At 34.7% G+C, this 21620-nt stretch overlaps 1 protein-coding gene, 1 long non-coding RNA gene and 1 other non-coding gene across 3 annotated transcripts; 2 read left to right on the forward strand and 1 right to left on the reverse strand.

Moving 5' to 3' along the window:
• The first annotated feature begins 8525 nt into the window (after positions 1–8525).
• Positions 8526–15533, forward strand: LOC131148427 (uncharacterized). Its single transcript, XM_058098128.1, has 5 exons — positions 8526–8550; positions 8645–8757; positions 8844–8961; positions 9169–9304; positions 15332–15533. The coding sequence occupies exons 1-5, from the start codon at positions 8526–8528 to the stop codon at positions 15531–15533; spliced, it is 594 nt and encodes a 197-aa protein (XP_057954111.1).
• Positions 11606–11729, reverse strand: LOC131150054 (small nucleolar RNA snoR77). The gene has a single exon (XR_009135440.1). It is a non-coding gene; the product is annotated as a small nucleolar RNA snoR77 (small nucleolar RNA).
• A 756-nt stretch (positions 15534–16289) lies between the features above and the next one.
• On the forward strand, positions 16290–19993 carry LOC131148827 (uncharacterized). Its single transcript, XR_009135069.1, has 4 exons — positions 16290–16428; positions 16517–16676; positions 16781–16876; positions 19777–19993. It is a non-coding gene; the product is annotated as an uncharacterized LOC131148827 (long non-coding RNA).
• The last annotated feature ends 1627 nt before the right edge of the window (positions 19994–21620 follow it).

Raw genomic sequence — 21620 nt, forward strand, 5'->3', positions numbered from 1 at the left:
GAGAACCGGACCCAGCGACCAGCAACCCGGATCCGTACCCGCGCCTTGACCCGCATCCGACCCGCTCCCAGCAGCGACACGCGGCACGCGCAGAGGACGCCACATGGGGTAACGGAACAGTTAACGCCGTTAAGCGGCCGTTAAGTTGAACCGGTTAGTTTAAAAATTCACCAGAATTTCCTATAGCCGGTTCAGTGATTTTTAGACCGGTTCTTTGCAAATCAAAACCGGTTCCTAAGGTTTTTCAATCTTCTGAATTTATTGGTGGCATTAGATTTACCAAAATCAGTCCCCATCTCTCTGTTTTTTATATATTAAATTCGATGGCTAACGGTACTATCCAATCGGTCATTCCAAAATTGACCCGAGAGAATTATGACAACTGGTCGATTCAAATGAGAGCCCTTTTAGGTTCTCAGGATGTCATGGACATCGTTGAAGATGGGTACAGAGAAAGCCCATCAAAAGTAGCCGAAGCAGTTATGCCCGAAGCTCAAAGAACGACCTTGCGAGCCGATCGAAAGAAAGATTGCAAGGCAAAATCCATAATCTACCAAGGCCTTGATAAGGCCACGTTCGAAATCATTGCCTCCGCGAAGACATCTAAAGAAGTCTGGGACTCTCTCCATCGAACACACAAAGGTGCAGATAAAGTAAAAAAGATTCGTCTTCAGAGATTGCAAGGTGAGTTCGAATCTCTTAAAATGAAGTCTACTGAATCCATTTCAGACTACTATACACGAGTAATGGTAGTATCAAATCAATTAAGAAGAAATGGAGAAATTCTTAATGACGAGAGAATTTGTGAAAAAATTTTGCGATCTTTAGATCCAAAATATGATTATATAGCTGTGACCCTAGAGGAGACAAAAGACTTGGAAACAATGTCTGTAGAAGAACTTGTGGGCTCACTCCAAGCCCATGAGCAAAAAGTCAATAGAAGAAGTGATGATAAAGCACTGGAGCAAGCTCTCCAAACGAAGTTGTCCCTCACTACAGATAGATACGACAAAGGGGGGACGTCACAACAAGGAAGAGGACGAGACTGAGGATCTCGTGGAAGAAATTCTGGAAAATTTAACTCCAGAGAAGGTGGCAGAGGCAGAAGAGGTCCCACTAGAGGAGGACGAAATCAACAAAGCTATGTCCCACAAGGCAGAGGACAAGGAAGAAGAGGAGGATATAATAATCGCTCAAATGTAGACAAAAGAAACATTCAATGCTACAATTGTCACAAGTATGGACACTATAGCAATGAATGTTGGGGGCGACAACAAGAAAAGGTTAGCGAGGAGGTCAACCTTGCCGAAACTGATCATGCAGATGGAGAGTCATTGATGCTGATGGCACACAATGCAACTCCTTAGGACCAGAGTGTTTGGTACCTTGATTCTGGAGCCAGCAACCATATGACTGGCAGAAAGAACCTATTCTTTGAACTTGATGAGAAAGTTCAGGGGGAGATATCTTTCGGCGATAATTCTAAAATCCCAGTCCAAGGGAGAGGAGATGTTTTGATCAAACAGAAGTCTGGAGATCATGCTTACATCTCCAACGTCTACTATGTGCCAGCCATGAAGACTAATATACTTAGTCTCGGACAGCTCGTGGAGAGAGGCTATCGAATGAGCCTTAGTGATAAGCAGATGGTGATAATAGATGCTCGAGGAAAGCTTGTTACTCGAGTTCAAATGGCAAAGAATCGAATGTTTCCGCTCGCCATCCAACATGATACGCCAAGGTGTTTGAGCGCTATCATTAAAGACAAAGACTGGCTATGGCATCTAAGGTATGGGCATCTAAACTTTGAAAGTTTAAAACAATTGGGAAGCAAGAAGATGGTGAAGGGCTTACCCAATATTCATCATCCAAATGTGATATGTGAAAGCTGTATTTTGAGCAAGCAACATAGAAGCAGCTTTGGAAAGCAAGCCGACTGGAGATCAACCATGCCGCTCCAGCTAATACACACAGATGTGTGTGGTCCATTAAGACCATTTTCGAATGGACAGAATCGATACTTCCTCACCTTCATCGACGACTACAGCAGGAAGACCTGGGTCTACTTCTTGAAAAGGAAGTCAGAGGTATTCGATAAGTTCAAAGAGTTCAAAACTCTTGTGGAGAAACAGAGTGGCTTCCGCATCAAGTCACTCCGGTCAGACCAAGGAGGAGAGTACAAAGACGAAGCTTTCCTGGAATTCCTTAGACAACAAGGAATTCAGAAACAGTTCACACCATCATACACTCCCCAGTTGAATGGTGTAGCCGAAAGGAAGAACCGCACAATCCTTAACATGGCTAGAAGCATGTTAAAGGATAAAAATGTGCCCAAGAGTTTTTGGGCAGAATCAGTGTTATGTGCAGTCTATCTGCTCAATAGGTGTCCTACGAAGAGTCTTAATACAAAGACACCATATGAAGCCTGGAGTACTCACAAGCCCAGTGTGAGTCATCTGAGGGTGTTTGGCTCCATAGCCTACGCCAAGATCCCAGAAGCAAGAAGGACAAAGCTGGATGATAAAGGAGAGAAGTGTATCCTTGTAGGATACGGTGACAGCACCATGGGATATCGACTTTACAATCCCATCAATAAGAAAGTCTTTCACAGTCGGGATGTCATCTTTGAAGAAAATGAATCCTGGAAATGGGACCAGGTTGAATGTTCCAAAGATGCGGAATTGACACTTGAAGGAGAAGAACCTACACAGACAAGAGAAGTGGCTATCGAGCCACAAATTCCTGAGCTGCAGACACCTCTACATGGTTCACCACAGAGGAATGAAGCTCCATCACCAATTGAGCGTGAAATCTCAGACATGAGACCTAGAGGAGCTCGAAATCTAGCCGATCTGTATGAAAATACAGAACCAATGGAAGAATATGTTGCTCTAAACTGCCTGTTGCTAACTAGCTACCCAATTAGCTTTGAGAAAGCTAACGAAGAAAACAAATGGAGAAAAATGATGGATAAGAAGATTCAATCCATCAAAAAGAACAAGACTTGGGAGTTGACAAATCTTCCAAAGAGCCGCAAAACTATTGATGTAAAATGGGTCTACAAGACCAAGAAGAACACTCAAAGAGAAGTCCAGAGATACAAAGCAAAACATGTCGTCAAGGGTTACAGAAAAAAAGAAGTGAAATTGATATCTTGCAAAACGTATGATCAGATTGTTGACATTTTCACAAAGTCACTAAAACATGATATTTTTGCAAGACTGAAGACAATGCTCGAAATGACAAAGTTAGGAGAGTCAAGTTTAAGGGGGGATGTTGAAGATTAAACTTGAAGACCGGCAGCCCACCGTTGTGGACATTGAAGATTTGCAGGCAACCTACTCCACCTACCAGCCCACCTCTATTGAAGATTTGCACCCACCATTGTTGATTATTTGATTTCTATAATTACTATAAATAGCTGAGTTGTGTGTGAGTAAATGTGAGCAATGTGGTGTGTTGAGAGTTGAAAGCCAGTGAGTGAGCGAGAGATTTTGTTGTTTGAATTCCTCTGTATTATTTTTCAGATTGAAATATACTTGTTTGGTATTTATCCTCATTGAGTTTCAGTCACATCCAGTAACTGAGTGTTCCTCTCCACCCATCAGATATTTGGTGATTTAAATTTAGTATTGAGCTTAAATCCTTTTATTTTTTATTTACTTTGAAGTATTATTGTGCTGAATGTTGTACTAACCTATTCTGCTTAAGAGTATTTTCTTATACACAAACTCTTCTCTATCTTGGTTCTTGTTTATAAACGATTCAAGGTTTTAGAATCGTTGGACCAAACGAGGGAATATCGTTTGGAGAGGCAGACTCTAGCCTAACGGAAGGAGTGATTGTAATCGATATTATTCCACCCGTCAACGGAACTGAACTAGTGAATCCTTTGGTGGTTTGTCAAAGGCGAGGATGTAGGCTGGGTCTTCTTGAGTCTGTATTGATAAATCTTTCTGAAGTTGGAAAATTCTTGGCCCATTTCCCTGTGTAAATATGTTCTTGAGATCTTGCCACATATCTTGGCTGTTCTGGAGCAAATGATGTTGGCTCCAATTTCTCTTAACACTGAACTAATGATCCAAGAAGACACCATATTATTGCATCTTTCCCATAAAGCAATCGAAGCATCTGTTGTTGATGGTTGAGTTATTGTACCATTCGCAAACTCAATTTTAGTCTTTACCTTCAAGGCCATCATCATGGATTTGCTCCATGTATGATAATTCTCCCCAGTGAGAACATTTGAAGCTAACATTGTACCTGGCGAATCACCACTTGCAAGTGGTACGGATTATTTTCTTCAATTATAGTATTCATTGAAATAGAAGAATTGGACATGGCAGTGGCTCTTTTAAGTTTTCTTGCTTTGATACCATGAAATAGAGTGCTGGAAGAAAAATGAGACTTAAGCAAGAAAATGAGAATTCATCTTCTTATTCCATACTCGAATACAATGCTATACATGCTGTATTTATAACCAGATAAAGAAGAAAGATCAAGAAGAAAAAAGAAAGGAAGAAGAAAAGAAGGATAAACAGAAAACAGAATACAACAAACTAACTAAGGTTCTGCAATAGAGGCACGTGTCTTCCTGGTATTATATATTGTGGATCCCTTTTTCCTTTTGTGATTGCAGTGATTTTATGAAAACAGCAAAAAGACTGACAATACTAATGGATTCGGACCGTGGCAGTTTTGGAAAGTGAGTTCAAATAATCTCATCTCTCTTTCTTTATAATGTCATGATACTTTTCAGTCAAATTTTTTATGTTTGAGATTGGTTTTCCTAGCTTGGCATATGGAAAATCAAATATGAATGTAAAATGGTTTGGTTTTATTTCTTTTTAATTTTTTTGGGGGTCAGGCCAGGGATTACAGGTCTGCGGAATGCTGATAATGGTCTAGATTCTTCCAGCAAGACAGGTCCCCTGAGCATATTTGCATGAGTTCAAGAGTGGATGTAGAAGACCATGAATGCTTGTTGAAGAGTTCGATGCTGTTCTAGTTATATAGTTAGGAGACACGGCGTGAAACTCCATTTTCATTCATAGTAAGGTCTAAAGACATTGCTTCGGAAGTGTCATATGTTTTTTCAAATACTGATGCCTAATATAGTACTAAGCTTTCATGCCTGAACATGCATAATTGCACCTGGAATAGTTATGTTTTGAGTCTTTTGACCTCTGCTAGTCTGCCTCATGAGAGAAATTTCAGTCACTCTAGGCGTAGCCATAGTTTGGGATTTAGACCCTTAAGCAAGATTCATGAATTAACTTCTCCATTCCTAGAGCAGTGTTTTTTTTTTTATTTTTTGGGGGCATTTTTTAAAAAATATCTTAGATCATTTAACTAGTGTTTTGATGAGCCTGGAGTGAGAGAGAGCGAGAGCGAGTCGAGCTTTCTTAACTAGAGTGGAGATTGATCTCATTGGATTGTATACCAGGATTCATGGATAAACTGAACTATGTAATGCAGATTGCAGTATCAAATTGCTCTTCATCATTTGATAGTGGGACTGGTCTCCTGATTTATTTCTTTGTTGCTTTGATGTGGTGAGTGGTTTGTACTATTTGATGCTTCCTTCTCCAAGAGTAATGATATGGTTAGCCACAATAAGATGATTAATGCCAATGAATTTTCAGCTTTAGGACACCCACATGGATCTCACCCTCCTACAGTATTCGTTATCTCAGTCCTAAAGAATCAGCAGCTATATTTGAGAGCCATTTTTTAACTCTTATACTGAAGTGCTATATGGAGACTTCTCTAAACGATTACATCTTTTATGTGCGCGCGCGCGTTCTTCTCTCTTGCTTTTTAAAATCATATAAAATTTTTTCAAATTGTCGCTTGTAGGTGCGCTTTGGAGCCAGGTATTTGTTAAACACAGAGGAGCAAGGGATGCTTTAAATGAAAAGTTTTTGAAATTAATTATGTTGGGAAGTATGAGTTTTAGATTTTTTAAATTTAAATTTATATAAATGGGTAAAAAGAGCGGATTCTATGAGATTCGCAGAGTTGGGGGAGCTCTGCAGTTTGTATTTATAACCTGAGATATGGGAGTTTTTTCCGATTTTAACCTTTTATTTTTTAAATATATTAAATAATATTTTTTTCGAGAAAATATTTCCTGAAATAACCCTGACGTAATCTCGCTATTTGAAGTAGCGAAATTTGCCACGTGTCATTTTCATAAAAAAATTATTTAATATGTTTTTTAAAAAAATAAAAATTCGTGAAATAAATTATTCTGCATTATAAATTTGGAAATAATTTATTACGCAGAATAATTTATTTTTCGATTTATCATTTAAAAAAAAATATATTAAAAGAATTTATTGTATAATAAATTGAAAATTTGAACTTTATTTTAAATTATCAATTTTAATTGTACCTGAAATTAATATATATATATATATATATATATATATATATATATTGACACAACAAATATTATTTAGAGTTTGACACAACATATATATATATATATATATATATATATATATATATATTTATACACTGACAGTTTGTTAAAGGGACAGAAAATATAACGTTCAAAAATATTATTCATTTTTAAAAAATATTTAAAAATAATAATATATATTTAGAGTTTGAAATTTAAATTATAAATATGATTTTTATGTATTTGTACAAAAAAATAAATATTTTTTTTTATAATTTTACCCAAATTTAAATTTGACTCTCGAATTCAAATTCCTAAATATAATTTTTTATTTTAATTATTAACTTATTTTTTATGATCGATGAATAGAAAAAATCAAAGTAAAAAGTTGATTCTTTTTAAGAAATAAAAAAAAAAGTGTGTTGACTTTTTTGAGGTTAAATATTCTTAAGTCAAAGATTTGTGTAATTAATGTATTTATTTTTGGATTCTAATTATGCGGGATACTCTTTTTAAGACTACTTCTTAGGTGTTTCCACTTATTGTTTTGTTCAATTAATAAAAAAAAAATGAGAGAAAATTAAGATATAATAATTATGTATACATTTTTTATTTAAAGTAAAGATGGATTATCTTTATTATAAGGGATGAGAAAAAAAAAAATGTTAAAGACTTGCTTAGTTGTGGAAGATATTTTTTATTTTCTAATATTTAAAATTTTTAAAAGTTATAAAAATTTAGCTTTTTTTAAAAAATATTTTGAATATACATATAAAAAAGGTATAAAATTGGGTGTAAATACCCAGAAAATATAATAAATAAAAGGAATTGGAAAAAATAGATTTTTGGCTGAGAAAGGAGAAAAATCGGCGACGATTTCCTGGAGAGGAGAGAAAACCAGTGGCAGTTTTGGGGATTTGTCGCGGGACGGTAAATAAAAACCATTTCAAACTCTAAATAATTCTTTTTACATTTTATTAATTTATTATTTATTAAATATAATTCTGCCTAATTATCAACAAGACATTCAAACTAGGATCATTTGTTAGCAATTTTTAAAAATTAAATTGTGGTATCCAAAATAATATGTGAATCGCTTTAATTTAAAATTTTAAACAGAAGATAGTGCTTTTGAGATTTAGTGAAAAATTTAAAATCTATATTTTAAAATTTTTTAGATTTGCTCAAAAAAATATATATTTATCTATATATTTAATATGAAAATATATATTTTAAAAAATTATTCTGCGTAATAAATTCTTCTGCGTAATAAATCGGGAAATAGTTTATTATGCAGAATAATTTATTTTCCGATTTATTATTTTTTTTTAAAATATATATTAAATAATATATTTTTTATGGAAATAACACGTGGCAAATCTCGCTAGTTGAAGTAGTGAGATTACATCAGGATTATTCCGAAAAATATTTTTTCGAAAAAGGTATTATTTAATATATTTAAAAAATAAAAGGTTAAAATCGAAAAAAACTCTGAGATATGGTGATGATCTTTGCAGTTATGCTACGACACAGCTGCGCATTCACTGACAAAAGACATTAATCCTGATCATGATAGTGGGTTTAGTGTCCAGTCTTGTACCGAAGAGACGCCCGTGGGGTTGGTTCGTGTCTTAACATTTATGAACTTGATATATGGTTTTGCAATCAACCAAATATAATTTAATGCAAAATTTAAGAGAGCAAGGACATACTACAACCTAGAAAACCTCCTTTTTAGCCCAGTGTCGAAACTTCTCCTGCCCGCGTCGTGCTCCTGCCATCCATCTTCCTCTTGCTCTCTGTCTGCTCCTCCCTCCTGCTCCTCGCTCCTCCTCCCTGCACGCAGCGCCGTCCTCCCGCCACTGAGTCTCGAGCAGCCGCCCACAGCGTCTTCGCCCGTCGCGGCATCACCGCGTCGCCCCGTAGCCGCCCGTCGCCGCTCCAAGAAAACATTTTCATGGAAAATATATGCTGTTTTGTTTTGTCCTGATACTATTTTTACGAGAAAAAACTATGGTTTCGAATTTATTTGTTGGTGATGTTGTGTTTCTGGAATGAAGATTAGTTTTTTATTTTAAATTTTAAAACATTGGTGAAAAATATGTACTTTTTTCTGAAGATGTTGCTGTTTCTGCTTTGTCCTGGTTACTATTTTTATGCAATTCTACTATTTTGAATTTCTTTGTTGTTGATGCTCTGTTCTGGAATGGTGATTGGTTTTTTATTTTCATTTTGGAGCATACTTCTGGAAACAAGTTCCCCCCTCGTTTCTATGTTTGGATTTTGAAAGCATAAAAAATTATACTACTACTTGCAGGTTTCACCCTCTTTCATCAGCTGCCTGGAGACAAGTGAGTGAACTTTTGTTGTGTGATTTGTTTTTTTTTTAGGTAGCTTTTTTGTGCTGACCACTTGCATGTTTGTGTGGCATTTGCAGCTCGAAGAAAACCTTCTTCAACATGTCAGTTCTTTGGTTCAAGACTCAAATTTTGATTTTTGGAGAAATGGAAGGTTTTTAATTCATGTGGACAGGCAACTTGCATCTTCTAATGATGGTGAGCACTGTGATCATATGGTGTTGGTTTCAGGCTTATCCTTTTGTCATTTTTTATTTTATTATCCCTTGGGTTAGTGGTGGTGTACAATGTTCATAAATGAAAAAAATAATGTGTACTTTAATTTGATGATTCATGAAGTTGCAAGTTGCATGTAATAATCCTGGTGTTTACATTTTTTTTTTTTTTAATGATATTATCCTTCAGGGAAGATTTGGATATGCAAATCCTGGAGAACATGGAAGATGCCAGAGTTGATCTATGTGTCCCCTTTGGCAGTTGTTGATGGGGAAGAGATTGCTTTGTTTTTAAGGGGTAGAAACCTGACTGCTCCTGGCACCAAGTGAGTGTGCCATATTTTTGAATGAGAAAACACTTGTATTCTCCTTTGGTTTTGAGAATTCTATTGAGAAAACAATTTTATTCTCCTCTAGTTTTTGAGAATTCTAAGCTTGTGTTTTGTGTTCGATTCACTGCGCATATATGTCTAAGGAAGTTTTCGACTCAGCCCATCAGGGAAGCATATATGATGAAATAAATGGCAGCTTCAAAATTTGCAATACAGCTCCTAGCACTCTAGGACGTTGATTCATTGAGGTGAACACCTTGAATGCGATTAGTTCATTTTATATTTGTGTCAAAAGTTAGAATAGGTAAATTTCGATTCTTTGATAAATCTGTATTGTTGTTTACCTTTGACATTTTTCTGAGCAGGTTGAGAGTAGATTTAAGGGCAACAATTTTCCTGTAATTGTAGCTAATGCTACCAGCAGTTTTCCTGTGATTGTAGCTAATGCTATCATATGTCAGAAATTTACTGTAGCATAAATTTTTTATTAAACTTCTAAAATTTAGAAGGTGGGGTCCACTTTTAGCATTTTCTTCATTTGTAAATTCTAAATTTAAGCATTATTCTTGATTTTAATTAAATAAATTATTAGATAAAGTAAATTTGTCATGTTTCTTTTATATTTTCTTCCTTATTTAAAAAATTATCATACTTTTTATTCATTTAACGATACTTACATAAATCCTTACACTAATATATTTTGACAAGGTAGAATATGTTCTTTCATATCTTATCTAATATATAAATTATAAGTTTTCAATGTTCCTTTGTTTTGGTCATCTATCAAATCAAATGGAAGATCATCTGGGGAAATGGACTTCAAGATTGTAGGCACACAAAATGGTAATGTACATTTGTAGTATTACTCTGTGTCACATGGATTTTACTTTTCTCGTTGTTCTTCTCTTTATAATATTAATTTATTAGTTTTTTTTTTTTTTGTAGTATCACTCTTTATAATTGTACATTTGTAATATTCTATTTATTTATTTTAATATTATAGTTTCTTTCTTTTTTTAATTTCATGGCAACTAATTCAATACTCTCATTGTGTTTAGTAATGTAATATTGAATTAAACAAATTAAATGCTCTCTTAATCTCTTTTTATGCCCATATGCCTTCATAAGAACGACATTGTAGCATACTATCTATATATTGTTGATTGATTAAATTCACCTGATGGATAGTTAGTTTTTGATCACTGCACTGAACTCTTACTATTCTATTTGTGCTTAATGCTTATATCTGATGGATAGTCATTTCTGTTTAAATGCTTTTGAGCTACTGGATTGCATGCTGTTTGTTTGGAGGATACAAGGGGAGGGCGAAACATGGAAATGTTTTCAATTTGTACAATCAGTCACAAGTAACTCTATAAAAAACAAAGACTAACATATTATGGATTTTCAAGGATCATGATTTATATTGTTTCCTTAGGAGCATTTCCTTCGATAAACTACTTTTCATCAAGATGGTTGAATTCCCAAAGATCCCAAGTTGCTTACTCTTAAGCTTGTCCAAAACAAATTATTTTTGTATCATTGGGAACGAAACAAATGATATGTTTAAATGTTATGTAATTGATGGTGGAGAGTTGAAGTCAAGGCGCCATTTAAATGTGCGTGGGAAAAGTGCAACTCTTTTTTTGGATTATGCACCGGGTATCCACATGTCCGTTTTACGGTTCACGTGACTAATCCTGCGCCCCTTGAAGTTGACTCCACAACTCCAAAGGGAGGGTAAATTCAGGAGTCCAGGGGTGGAAACGAATTTGGGAGGGTTTGAACACGTGACTTCGTGAAAGGCACTCCCACAGCTCGCACTATCACCTGAATCACACCCTGGGGGAAAAGTGCAACTCTTCCATCAATAACAGGTTACTTTTTGTTTCTATGTGCAAAAATGTTGATGTAATTTTGAATTATCTTCTTTGTTCATTTTTTTGTTCTTTAAGGCAATTTCAATATTTTTAAAGCGTTTCCATATTGTTTATTATTTTCTTAATTAATATTTGAAAAAAATAATGCACATATGTGTGAACAATCAGTTCTCTATTTTATTTCTTTAGCTTTGTTTTCTTAACAAGAGTTTTTACAATATTCATACTAAACTTGTTTAGTAAAGGAGGGGCAAAAATTAGTTGATGCAATTCTCTTTTCCTAGTGTAGCTGTGCATCAAATTGGTGTATCCTCCCAACTTATGAGTTCCTTAAATAGCCATTTTCTTCAATGAGTTGGGAGCTCATTAAGATTTTCATAACTGCATTTTTAATGTTTTCATTCAAACAATTGGGAAGCAGCTCGAGCACACAACAAGAGCTTACTGTGCATTCTTTTGCTCAACAAATCTGAAGAGCAAAAGATGCATTAATTTATGAGCAGGTTAACACCATCATTGTTGTCACAAGGAGGTTGCCTCAATAACTACTCAAATCTTGATGAATAGCAATGCAGCAGTTAAAATTAAGAATGGCCAAGAACCACAAAAACTAAAATATGAAAGAAAATTGAACAAACAAGAGGGAAGAAGTGATAGACTGACATTTCTTCTCATCTTAGCAAGTTTGAAACCTTAGGTTAATTTAATCTGAAGGCACAACACAATGTAGCACAAGATGCAGTTTCTAGTAGAATATTTCACACTACAAAAAAAATTAGTTTTTAGTGAATAAAGTATCAGTGACGAATTTAATTTCGTCACTAAAAGTTGGTATTAGTGACGGTTTAAAAACCATCACTAATACTTTCGTCACTAAAAGCAGCGCGGTAAAAAATTTTCGTGCGAAAATTTTTTCGGGAAAATATTAGCGACGATTATAGGGTATTAGTGACGGTTTTGAAACCGTCACTACTAGTATTTTCATGTAAAAAAATTTAAAAAAGAAATAGTTAAGGGTATTAGTAACGGTTTGGGAGAACTGTCACTAATAAGGGGGTATTAGTAAAGGTTTTGAAACCATCACTACAAGTGTTTTCATTTAAAAAATTTTAAAAAAGAAATAGTTAAGGGTATTAGTGACGGTTTGGGAGAACTGTCACTAATAATGGGGTATTAGTAACGGTTTTGAAACCGTCACTACTAGTGTTTTCATTTAAAAAATTTTTAAAAAGAAATAGTTAAGGGTATTAGTGATGGTTTGGGAGAACCGTCACTAATAAGGGGGTATTAGTGAAGGTTTTGAAACCGTCATTACTAGTGTTTTCATTTAAAAAATTTTAAAAAAGAAATAGTTAAGGGACGGTTTGGAATAACCGTCACTAATAAGGGGGTATTAGTGACGGTTTTGAAACTGCACTACTAGTGTTTTCATTTAAAAAATATTAAAAAAGAAATGGTTAAGTGTATTAGTGACGGTTTGGGAAAAACGTCACTAGTAAGGGGGTATTAGTAACGGTTTTGAACCCGTCACTACTAGTGTTTTCATTTAAAAAATTTTAAAAAAGAAATAGTTAAGGGTATTAGTGACGGTTTGGGAGAACCGTCACTAATAAGGGGGTATTAGTGAAGGTTTTGAAACCATCATTATTAGTGTTTTCATTTAAAAAATTTTAAAAAAGAAATAGTTAAGGGTATTAGTGAAGGTTTTGAAACCATCACTACTAGTGTTTTCATTTAAAAAATTTTTAAAAAGAAATAGTTAAGGGTATTAGTGAAGGTTTTGAAACCGTCACTACTAGTATTTTCATTTAAAAAATTTTAAAAAAGAAATAGTTAAAGGTATTAGTGACGGTTCTGAAACCGTCACTAGTAGTGTTTTCATTTAAAAAATATTAAAAAAGAAATAGTTAAGGGTATTAGTGACGGTTCTGAAACCGTCACTATTAGTGTTTTCATTTAAAAATTTTTAAAAAATAAATAGTTAAGGGTATTAGTGACGGTTTGAGAGAACCGTCACTAATAAGGGGGTATTAGTGACGGTTCTGAAACCGTCACTAATGCTCAAAATCTGAAATCCCTGCTTTTTTACCCGCATAATTTCCCCACTTTCCCAAATTTATTCTTTCTCCTCCCGCCTCCTTCTCCTTCCTACCGTCTCTTCTTTCCCCAAATTCCGATTCGGTTTCCTTTTTCATAGTTAAACGAAGCTTGCTCGCTGTCGCAACGTCCCGGAGCGCGTGTGCCCTGGGCGGCGAAATAAAAATCAATTTTGGATTTTCAAGGAAAAATAAGGAATGTCGGAGTCGCCACTAACTTTTTAGTGTGTTTAGAACACATGATTACTACTCTGTTAAGGGTAGAATGAGTCTATGTTACCAGAGTTGGGTTCGGGAGTTTGGTTACGCGAGGGGAAGGTTGGAGCACCCCTTACGTGCCCGTTCTTACGAACGGTACCTAATTAATTTGGAATTATCCCTAAGTCGATCTAGTAAGTCTTTAAAATTACTCCTCTAATAAATTTACTAATACACGTACAAAGTGGATAAATAAATAAATAAATAAGTAAATAAATAATGCAAAAATATATATAAAATATAAATATTTACATATTCCCTCAGAATCAAAGGTACGTGAAGCCTGAAGGCTCATACCCAGCATTAAAATCATAGGGATAAATAAAAAATAAAAAAAATCAAAAATATTTAAAAATAGAAAAATAATATAATAATACTAAAATAATAACAATAAGTACCATAACACGTAATAATACACACTGCAGCAAGTTAATACTATGTATATTAAAATACTAAAAATTTTTAAAAAGTTATACATACCATTATACTAAAGATATTATAATAAAGAGAAACTAATGAAATAGTAACATAACATAATAAAGATAAACTAATAAAAAACTAAAGCAAAATAACACCATAATAATAAACTAATAATACTATCAATAATAATAACAATAACCAGGATGATAAACTAATAATAGTACTAAAACGCCATAATAAAGATAAACTAATAATAAACTAAAATAACATGGTAAAAAAAAAAAAAACTAATAATTACAAACTAAGATATACATACCATCATAAGAATAATATAAACATAAAGCTAAACTTAATGAACTATACATAAAGATACACATAATAATATATAAACATAATAATACCTATAAATACCACAATATATATAAGATGGACATAGGAACGATATAAATATGATAGCGAACAACATACCAAACATCATCACAATAATAAAAATACTACAATAAAAGACAACCATATTCATTATTTAACACTAAATATGAATAATAATAACCCAACATGTGTGCCTAAACAAACGATAATGCCCTTTATAAAATAAGTACTATGATAATAAGAATATTAAACACATAATGGGCACAAAGAAACGAAAACCCTAGAAACGAGTATCAAACATTATGAACAACATACACCTCATAATATGAACATTAATATTTAAATGGCTACAACCACGGCCCTAATATTAGGTGTGCAACTTGAATATTATATACTTAAATAAATACAACATTTAGATGTCAAACTCATATTATAACTTTAAAACTCCTATATCAATATGATTAATGCGACAAGATTTTAAACTTTAAAAAATGAATTTCCACAATAAAGATTCTACAACCATGTCTAATGTTTAAGAATAAATGAATGAATAAATAAACATTAACAAGTATCCTAAAATTAACTTATTTAATATATACAATAAAATCATGATCAACATTGAAATAGGCCCCTAACAAGAATCCTACAAAACAGAGAACAAAGGAATTAATATTTACCTTAATAAATAAAAAAAAAACAAAACAGAACAAGAGGATGATAGTAGAAAAAAAAAACAAATCTTTACAGTAAATCCAAAATAAACAGGGCTCGTGCACGTGTGTGTGCTATGGTTGGCACGCAGAGGATCACATACAGAAAGCCTTACAGAGAGAGGGGTACCGCTGGAGTTGGGTGCCGGTGTAGCAGCAGTGGAGCCGGGGATAGTCTCGGCTGGGAGAAACAGGGAATGGGGGCCGCCGCTGCGTCTGGGTTGGAGCAGAGAAGGGTTCTGCAGCAGCGCTGAATTGATGGGGAGTTGTCGTGGCTGCCTGTGCTAGAGTCTTGGCCGGAGCAGGGGATCTGTTGGTGCTGACTATGGTTCGGGGCGGTACTGTTGGTGCTCGCGGTGGCTGGAGGAGGAGCAAAGCAGGTGTTGCCGGAGGGAATGGCTGGAAGATGGGGAACTCCGGCGATTGCAGAGTGGGGATGGATGAGGATGGAGATGGCCGCCGGAAGGCGGAGCTGCTGGTGCAGCGGTGATTGGCAGCAGCGGCAGGACTGGTTGCTGGATGTTGGTGGAGGCTCGGTTGGTTTTCGACTGCTGGGGCTGTGCAACAGAGGTCCGTGGAGCAGAGTTCGGGTCTGCTGGTCGGAGGTGGCTCGGGTTGTCTGAGAGAGAGATGGGAGAAGAGGGTGAAGGCTAGGGGATTGCAGGGAGAGAGATGGAGATGAGAGCTTGAGGTGCCGAGAGAGTGAGAGAGATGGTGAGGTTAAGGGAGATGAGAAGCAGCCGTCGGTGCTGTGTGAGAATGAGAGGGAAGAGAAAGGTAAGGTTTTTTTTTTGTTTTCTCTTCTGCTGCTGCCCCCCGGTCCCGTCATATAGTTCTTTTCCTTCCTATTTATAAAAAATCAAAACCCTAAAGCTCTCTCTTTTTTTTTTTCTTTTTTTCTTTTCTTTTTATACTTTTATAGTAATAATGAATATGACAACTAATAATAATTCCTAATAATAATAATCATAATAATAATAGTAATGTAATAATGACAAGATTTGAAAATAATAATAATATAATAATAGTACGATAATAATGATAATAAAGTAATATTTAAAAATAATAATAATGGATAATAATGTAAAATAAAAACCATGATAATAAGGTCAATAAAAATAATAATAATAATAATAATAAAGTAAGATAATAAAAGTAATTATAATAATAGTAAAAATAATAATAAAGATAATAATAATAATAATAATAACAACTTTTGTTATATTGGGTCTGGGAAAAAAAATGGGTGTCTACACTCGTTTCGGCGAGCCGAGGATGACGAGAGGAGGAGGATTGCAAACCCTAGATCTGCAATGGCTTCGCCGCTATTGTAGTCTCCCCTTGTAATCTACGGCCAGTTGCTCTTCTCTGCCGTTGATGTTCAGGTACGTTTGTGCTTCAAGCTTTTCTCTTGCATTTCATCGGGTTCTCGCTTGACATGAGGTTTGGGGTTGGGTATTTCCATGCTGCAAGTGCTTTGTGATTGTTTGTTTGGGATTGGGTATTTCTATTGCGGACGGGTTTTGTTTTGGGCTTGGCGCTTGCAGTCGTCGTAGGAGCTGGTCTGCAGTTTGACTCTAGAATCTTCTCAAAGGACAAAAATGTTCTGCACCTCATAAGCATAGGCATCCCGGTACCTCTCCCATCCACAACTACCCTAAAAAAAAAAAAATGAAAATACTCTGAAAGACACTTTCCAGTACTAATGCAACTGAAAATTTCTTTCCATCCACTCAGTTTGTTGCAGCTACACAGCCCATCAATTTGCTAGCTTTCGTTTTTGACGGGTTGAAATGCGGTGCGTCCGATTTCGCATATACTGCATACTCAATGGTAAGTCCAATGAACTTGAGCCTAAGATTCTGTAAATTCATCCTTCCAGGCTCCTTTTTTCTTGAAATTGCTTGCTTGTTTCAAATTCTAGTTGCCATAGTAAGCATTGCTTCCTTCTTCCTTCGCAATAATAGTACGACCCTCCCCTCGCAAAGCGGGGAGCCTTTATGGCCTACGAAGGAGTTGTAAACTGTGTTTAAGTATTGAGGCAAAAGATTAGAAGGAGTGCTGCAGGAGCAGCCAAGTCTAAAACGAAGGCTAAGTTGACCCAAAATTTACTGTTTGCACTCTTGTTGCAGTATTTGCTGTTGAGGTTGGCTGGTGGGGTATTATTTTTCATGCTATTATGCTAGTATAACTGTTTATTTGTTTTAGGAGAGCTTTTGTCCTTTGAAATTTTTATGTAGGTTCTTTTATGCTATAACATTTTAAAGTAATCTCATGACTAGCATGTTGCGTTTTGAATTAATTAAGGGCTGAGATTAAAAGCTTTCAAGAGAGACTACGGGCTAGGATTCCAAAGTTTTCAATGGCTTAATGAAAACTTCTATTGAGGTTTTTGCACCTGTACTTATTTCCATAAAATAATTTCGGATTTTGAATCCTCTTTTGGGATGCAAGTATGAATCCTGAAACTCATCATCCTATTTCTCTCTTTAATCCCTCTGCATTCTTTATCAGACCTCTGTTTCCTCGCTGCTGGAATTTTAATTCAGTTGTTGGATATCAACTTTTACTTCCTAGTGTTTGCACGGTAAGTTTTGGAATTGTTGCCAACTGTAGATTCTACTGAATGTTAGAGTTGATGTGATACTGGCCATTTTTTCACGTCTGCTGATTAGTCAAATGATCAAAATGTTTACTGTTTAAATATTATGCTAGCATTTAAGGAATTTCAAGATTGTGGAATGTTGGTTAATTTATGCCTGAAGCAGCAAATGTTGGTTAATCTTTTGCAACAAATGTTTATTGAACATAGAAAGTCAAAATAATTTAATTAAACTTGTTATAATAGATTCAATATCTATTATATTATTATTGTATAAGAGGGACGAATCTCTAGTATACCATTTAAGAAATATTAATGGGGAGAGTGGTTACGTACTTAGGTTATCTTTCATGTAGTCATGGGTTATCATGCCCCTTTCTTATTGCTTCAAGCCATGTAGTCATTTTTTTGTGACTTTTCGAATGATGCTTCTTGATATTTAAATATGCAGTGTAGTTGATGACTGCATTGTGCTTATTTTCGAAATAAAAAAAATTATGAATACAGTTCGGCATATTTTATATCTACATTTGTTCTCTTCAACCCTTCTTTTTTAGAATTGTGGTTCTTTTGTAACATTTACATGCATGTTTGATGGGGCTTTTTGTCATTATTTGTGGAATTAGTGCTGGCTAAAGTATTATTTCCTCATGAAAAGTTAAATGTCTATTCCTGCCTACTATGCCTAGTACCTTGGTGAATTGGGTTGATTAAAGTTATTTGTGAAGAATCCATATCTTGATGATTTATATTGATATGAGAAGGCTATGTTATGCCTGAGACTCCCTATGATGCTAGTGAATTTTAAAGGTGGAAAGAGATTTTGATGCATCCTTCTTTTCTTGATTGTTTGATGATGTGGTTGAAGACATCATTCTCTGAATGAGTTTGTTTGATTATCCTGATCCTCATCCTTTTTGAGATGGCTTCCTAGGTGGGTGAAATTAACTTGAGAATATCAACAGACTTCAGTTAATAGTGTTGAGTTATTCTTTTGCAAGATGCTAACATTCTAGTGAACTGCAAATTGGTATGAACAGTCCAAAACGTGCTACATTTTCATTCCAAGAGATTAAATCTAGTGCTCCAAAGTTTTAATTCAATATTTTTTCTATATGACATCTATTTTAATCATAAAAGTAGAACATTATTGCATCATAATTTTCCTTTCAGTCATTTTTAACATACTTATTGAAGAAAATCTTTTTTTCAATTTCTAAACGCCTAACTATACTCTCTTAAGTATATAAATGCCATAAAACTTTTTTCACCTATCTACGCGCACACTTAGCTTACCTCATTTTTGAGTATCTGCTGCACCATGATCCCATTCCCATTCCACAAACCAACACCTTCTGTATCCTTCTATATTGGGGTTAACATAACAGCCTATTGAGTTGTGGGAATTTTCACTTGTCAATTGTGTTTTTCCTTATCGCTTCTTTGGGCCTCACAAATGTTAATCATAATTTTTGCAGAACTGAGCCTTGCTTGGTTTTTATCTAGTCTTGCCTTTCCTGTATTTTGAACATGGGTCTGGCTTGGCTGCAATTTTAGTCCTTGTCAAACTCTTAGGATAGAAACATTTTTCTGGTTTTTAGAACTTAAATACATTGAAGGGTCTTCTTTGTAGTTGTATAATTCACTAGGTGTTGTTGAGCACCGCAATAAGCTTGTCGGATTCAGATAATCCAAAATATAGTGCTGCTTGTTGAATTGATGAAAAACATTACAACATTTATCTTTTAATTTTAAGGTCCATGAATACTGATCAACACAACAATAAATCAATATTATTTTTATTTTAGTAATTACATATGGGGGGAGTAATTGTAGAGTTACGAGCCTACATGATAGAAGGTCGAACGAGTTTTAAAATAGTTCGTTGATTTACTTTTTGTCACATAATTCATATGTCATGAATATATGACTGTTACATTATTTAATACTTATTATATGAAATTCTTGTGCACTCGCAAAATTCATTACTAGTTGGATTATTGTGAACTGTTTATTGTAAACACTTAGGTTTGGAGTATATCTCTATAGAAAATGTCATATTTACAGGAGAAATGCTGTCAAAATTTTTCAAAAAGCGTATACTAATTTTTTTAACTTTCTTAATTTGTAGGGTTTGCAACTGTGACAACGTCAGGACGATGTCATGTACTACGGATGCAGCTTTTCACTTTATTTGTTATCTAAGCAGATGAAATGTATTTGAATTTGAATAATGTATTTGTATTTAAATTTAAATTTGTATAAATGAATATGAATTTGAATTTGAATAATATATTTGTATTTAAATTTGAATTAGAATTTTGAATAATTTATGAATTTTATTGCAATTATGATGTAATGTTATGTATAAGAAAATGTAATTTAATTACAGATTTTTACAGGAATTAATAATTGAAAAAAAAAATTAAATTCACTAATAATTGTTCAATTTAAGTATTAGTAACGGTTTCAAAATTGTCACTTATACTATGACTTTAGTGACGGTTTTAAAATCCTCACTAAATCCATAAGTGACGGTTCTGCATAGCAATAGTGACAGTTCTAAAATCGCTACTAATATGGAGCAATAATGACGGCTTTAAAACCTTCACAAATAATAGAGCAATTATGACGGGTACTAATAATAGAGTAATAGTGACGGTTTTAGAGCCGTCACAAATAATAGAGCATTAGTGACGGTTTTAAAACCGTCACTAATAATAGAGCAATAGTGACGATTTTTGGTCGATTCAGTGTAGAATCTATAGTGACGGACTCAGGTTTTTAGTGACGGTTTTAATCCGTCACTAATACTCTATTATTAGTGACGATTCTAAAACCGTCACTATTACTTTATTATTAGTGACAGTTTGAAAAATTCATCACTAATAAGTATTAGTAACGGTAGGTATAACGACTAATTGAAAACCGTCACTAATACTTAGAAAACTGTCACTAATACTAGTAGTGGCGATTTTGTGAGTATTAGTGACGATTTAAAATCGTCACTAATAAACTTATTTTTTGTAGTGTCATACAACTTGTATTAACCATTTGCACATTATGTCTCAAAACATATTGAGTTAGCTTGCAACGTTGGGAAAAAAAACATATAAATTCCAACATGGAAAGTAAAACGTAGATCTATAGAAGAAGAAGAAGAAGAATACTTATAAATTCGAACTTCGACGCAGATGAACTCATGAAGGCTCAAAGACGAGCTTGCGAAGAGCTCCTTTTGGTTCGAAATGTCCACGATGAACTCACGAAACTCTTGACGAACTCGCAAAGGGCTCCTACTAGTTCGCAGTATGAAAGACGAACTCACGAAGCTCCAGTTGGTTCGAAGGGTTAACGGAAAACTCACGAAGGCCAGAACTGAAGAGTCTCTCACTCTCTCCTCTAGTGTTGGCTCTCTGAACATAGACGTTTGAATGAAGAATTGAATAGGGAAGCTAAGGCTCGAATCGAATAGGGCATTAGGGATTTAGGGCTGGCCTGGGAATGGGAGGGCCAAGCGGGGCATGTGGGCACTTGGGTAGTGGGCTCACTGGGCTGGCTGGGTCTGGCTATAGCCTGTTGAGCTTTTTTGGGTTAATAATGTAAGCAGGTTGGCGGATATCCACCAGATAAATCTGACCTGACCCAATAAGGGGGTGGATATAAAAATAAAAAATCATATTCGACTCATTTAGAAAACGGATGATTATAAGTCAGTTAAAACGGATTGGATGTGTTTTGGACTAACGGATTTTTATCCATTTTGTTAGGTCTATTAGAATAGAATTAGACCCACCTTCGAAAGTTCAACTCCCTTTTGATTTAAAGATCCCCATATCCGAAGCCAAATCCAATTTGGATTTGGGTCCATCAATTTCAAAACCCAATTTCAAAATTTCAAAAATCCAAACGTAGGCTTGATCACACGTTTAAGCTTTGAGTCTAAGCATTTAAAGCCCAACAGTGGGTCAACCC

Source organism: Malania oleifera, chromosome 2 (assembly GCF_029873635.1).
Source record: "Malania oleifera isolate guangnan ecotype guangnan chromosome 2, ASM2987363v1, whole genome shotgun sequence".
NCBI classification, from domain to species: domain Eukaryota; kingdom Viridiplantae; phylum Streptophyta; class Magnoliopsida; order Santalales; family Ximeniaceae; genus Malania; species Malania oleifera.

Bases quoted from the DNA above. Each gene is read 5' to 3' on its own strand.
- LOC131148427 (XM_058098128.1), top strand. From the start codon at position 8,526: ATGTTGCTGTTTCTGCTTTGTCCTG. The intron at 8,758-8,843 runs GTGAGTGAACTT...TGGCATTTGCAG, and splicing joins CATCAGCTGCCTGGAGACAA to CTCGAAGAAAACCTTCTTCA. The intron at 9,305-15,331 runs GTGAGTGTGCCA...TGCCTGTGCTAG, and splicing joins CTGACTGCTCCTGGCACCAA to AGTCTTGGCCGGAGCAGGGG.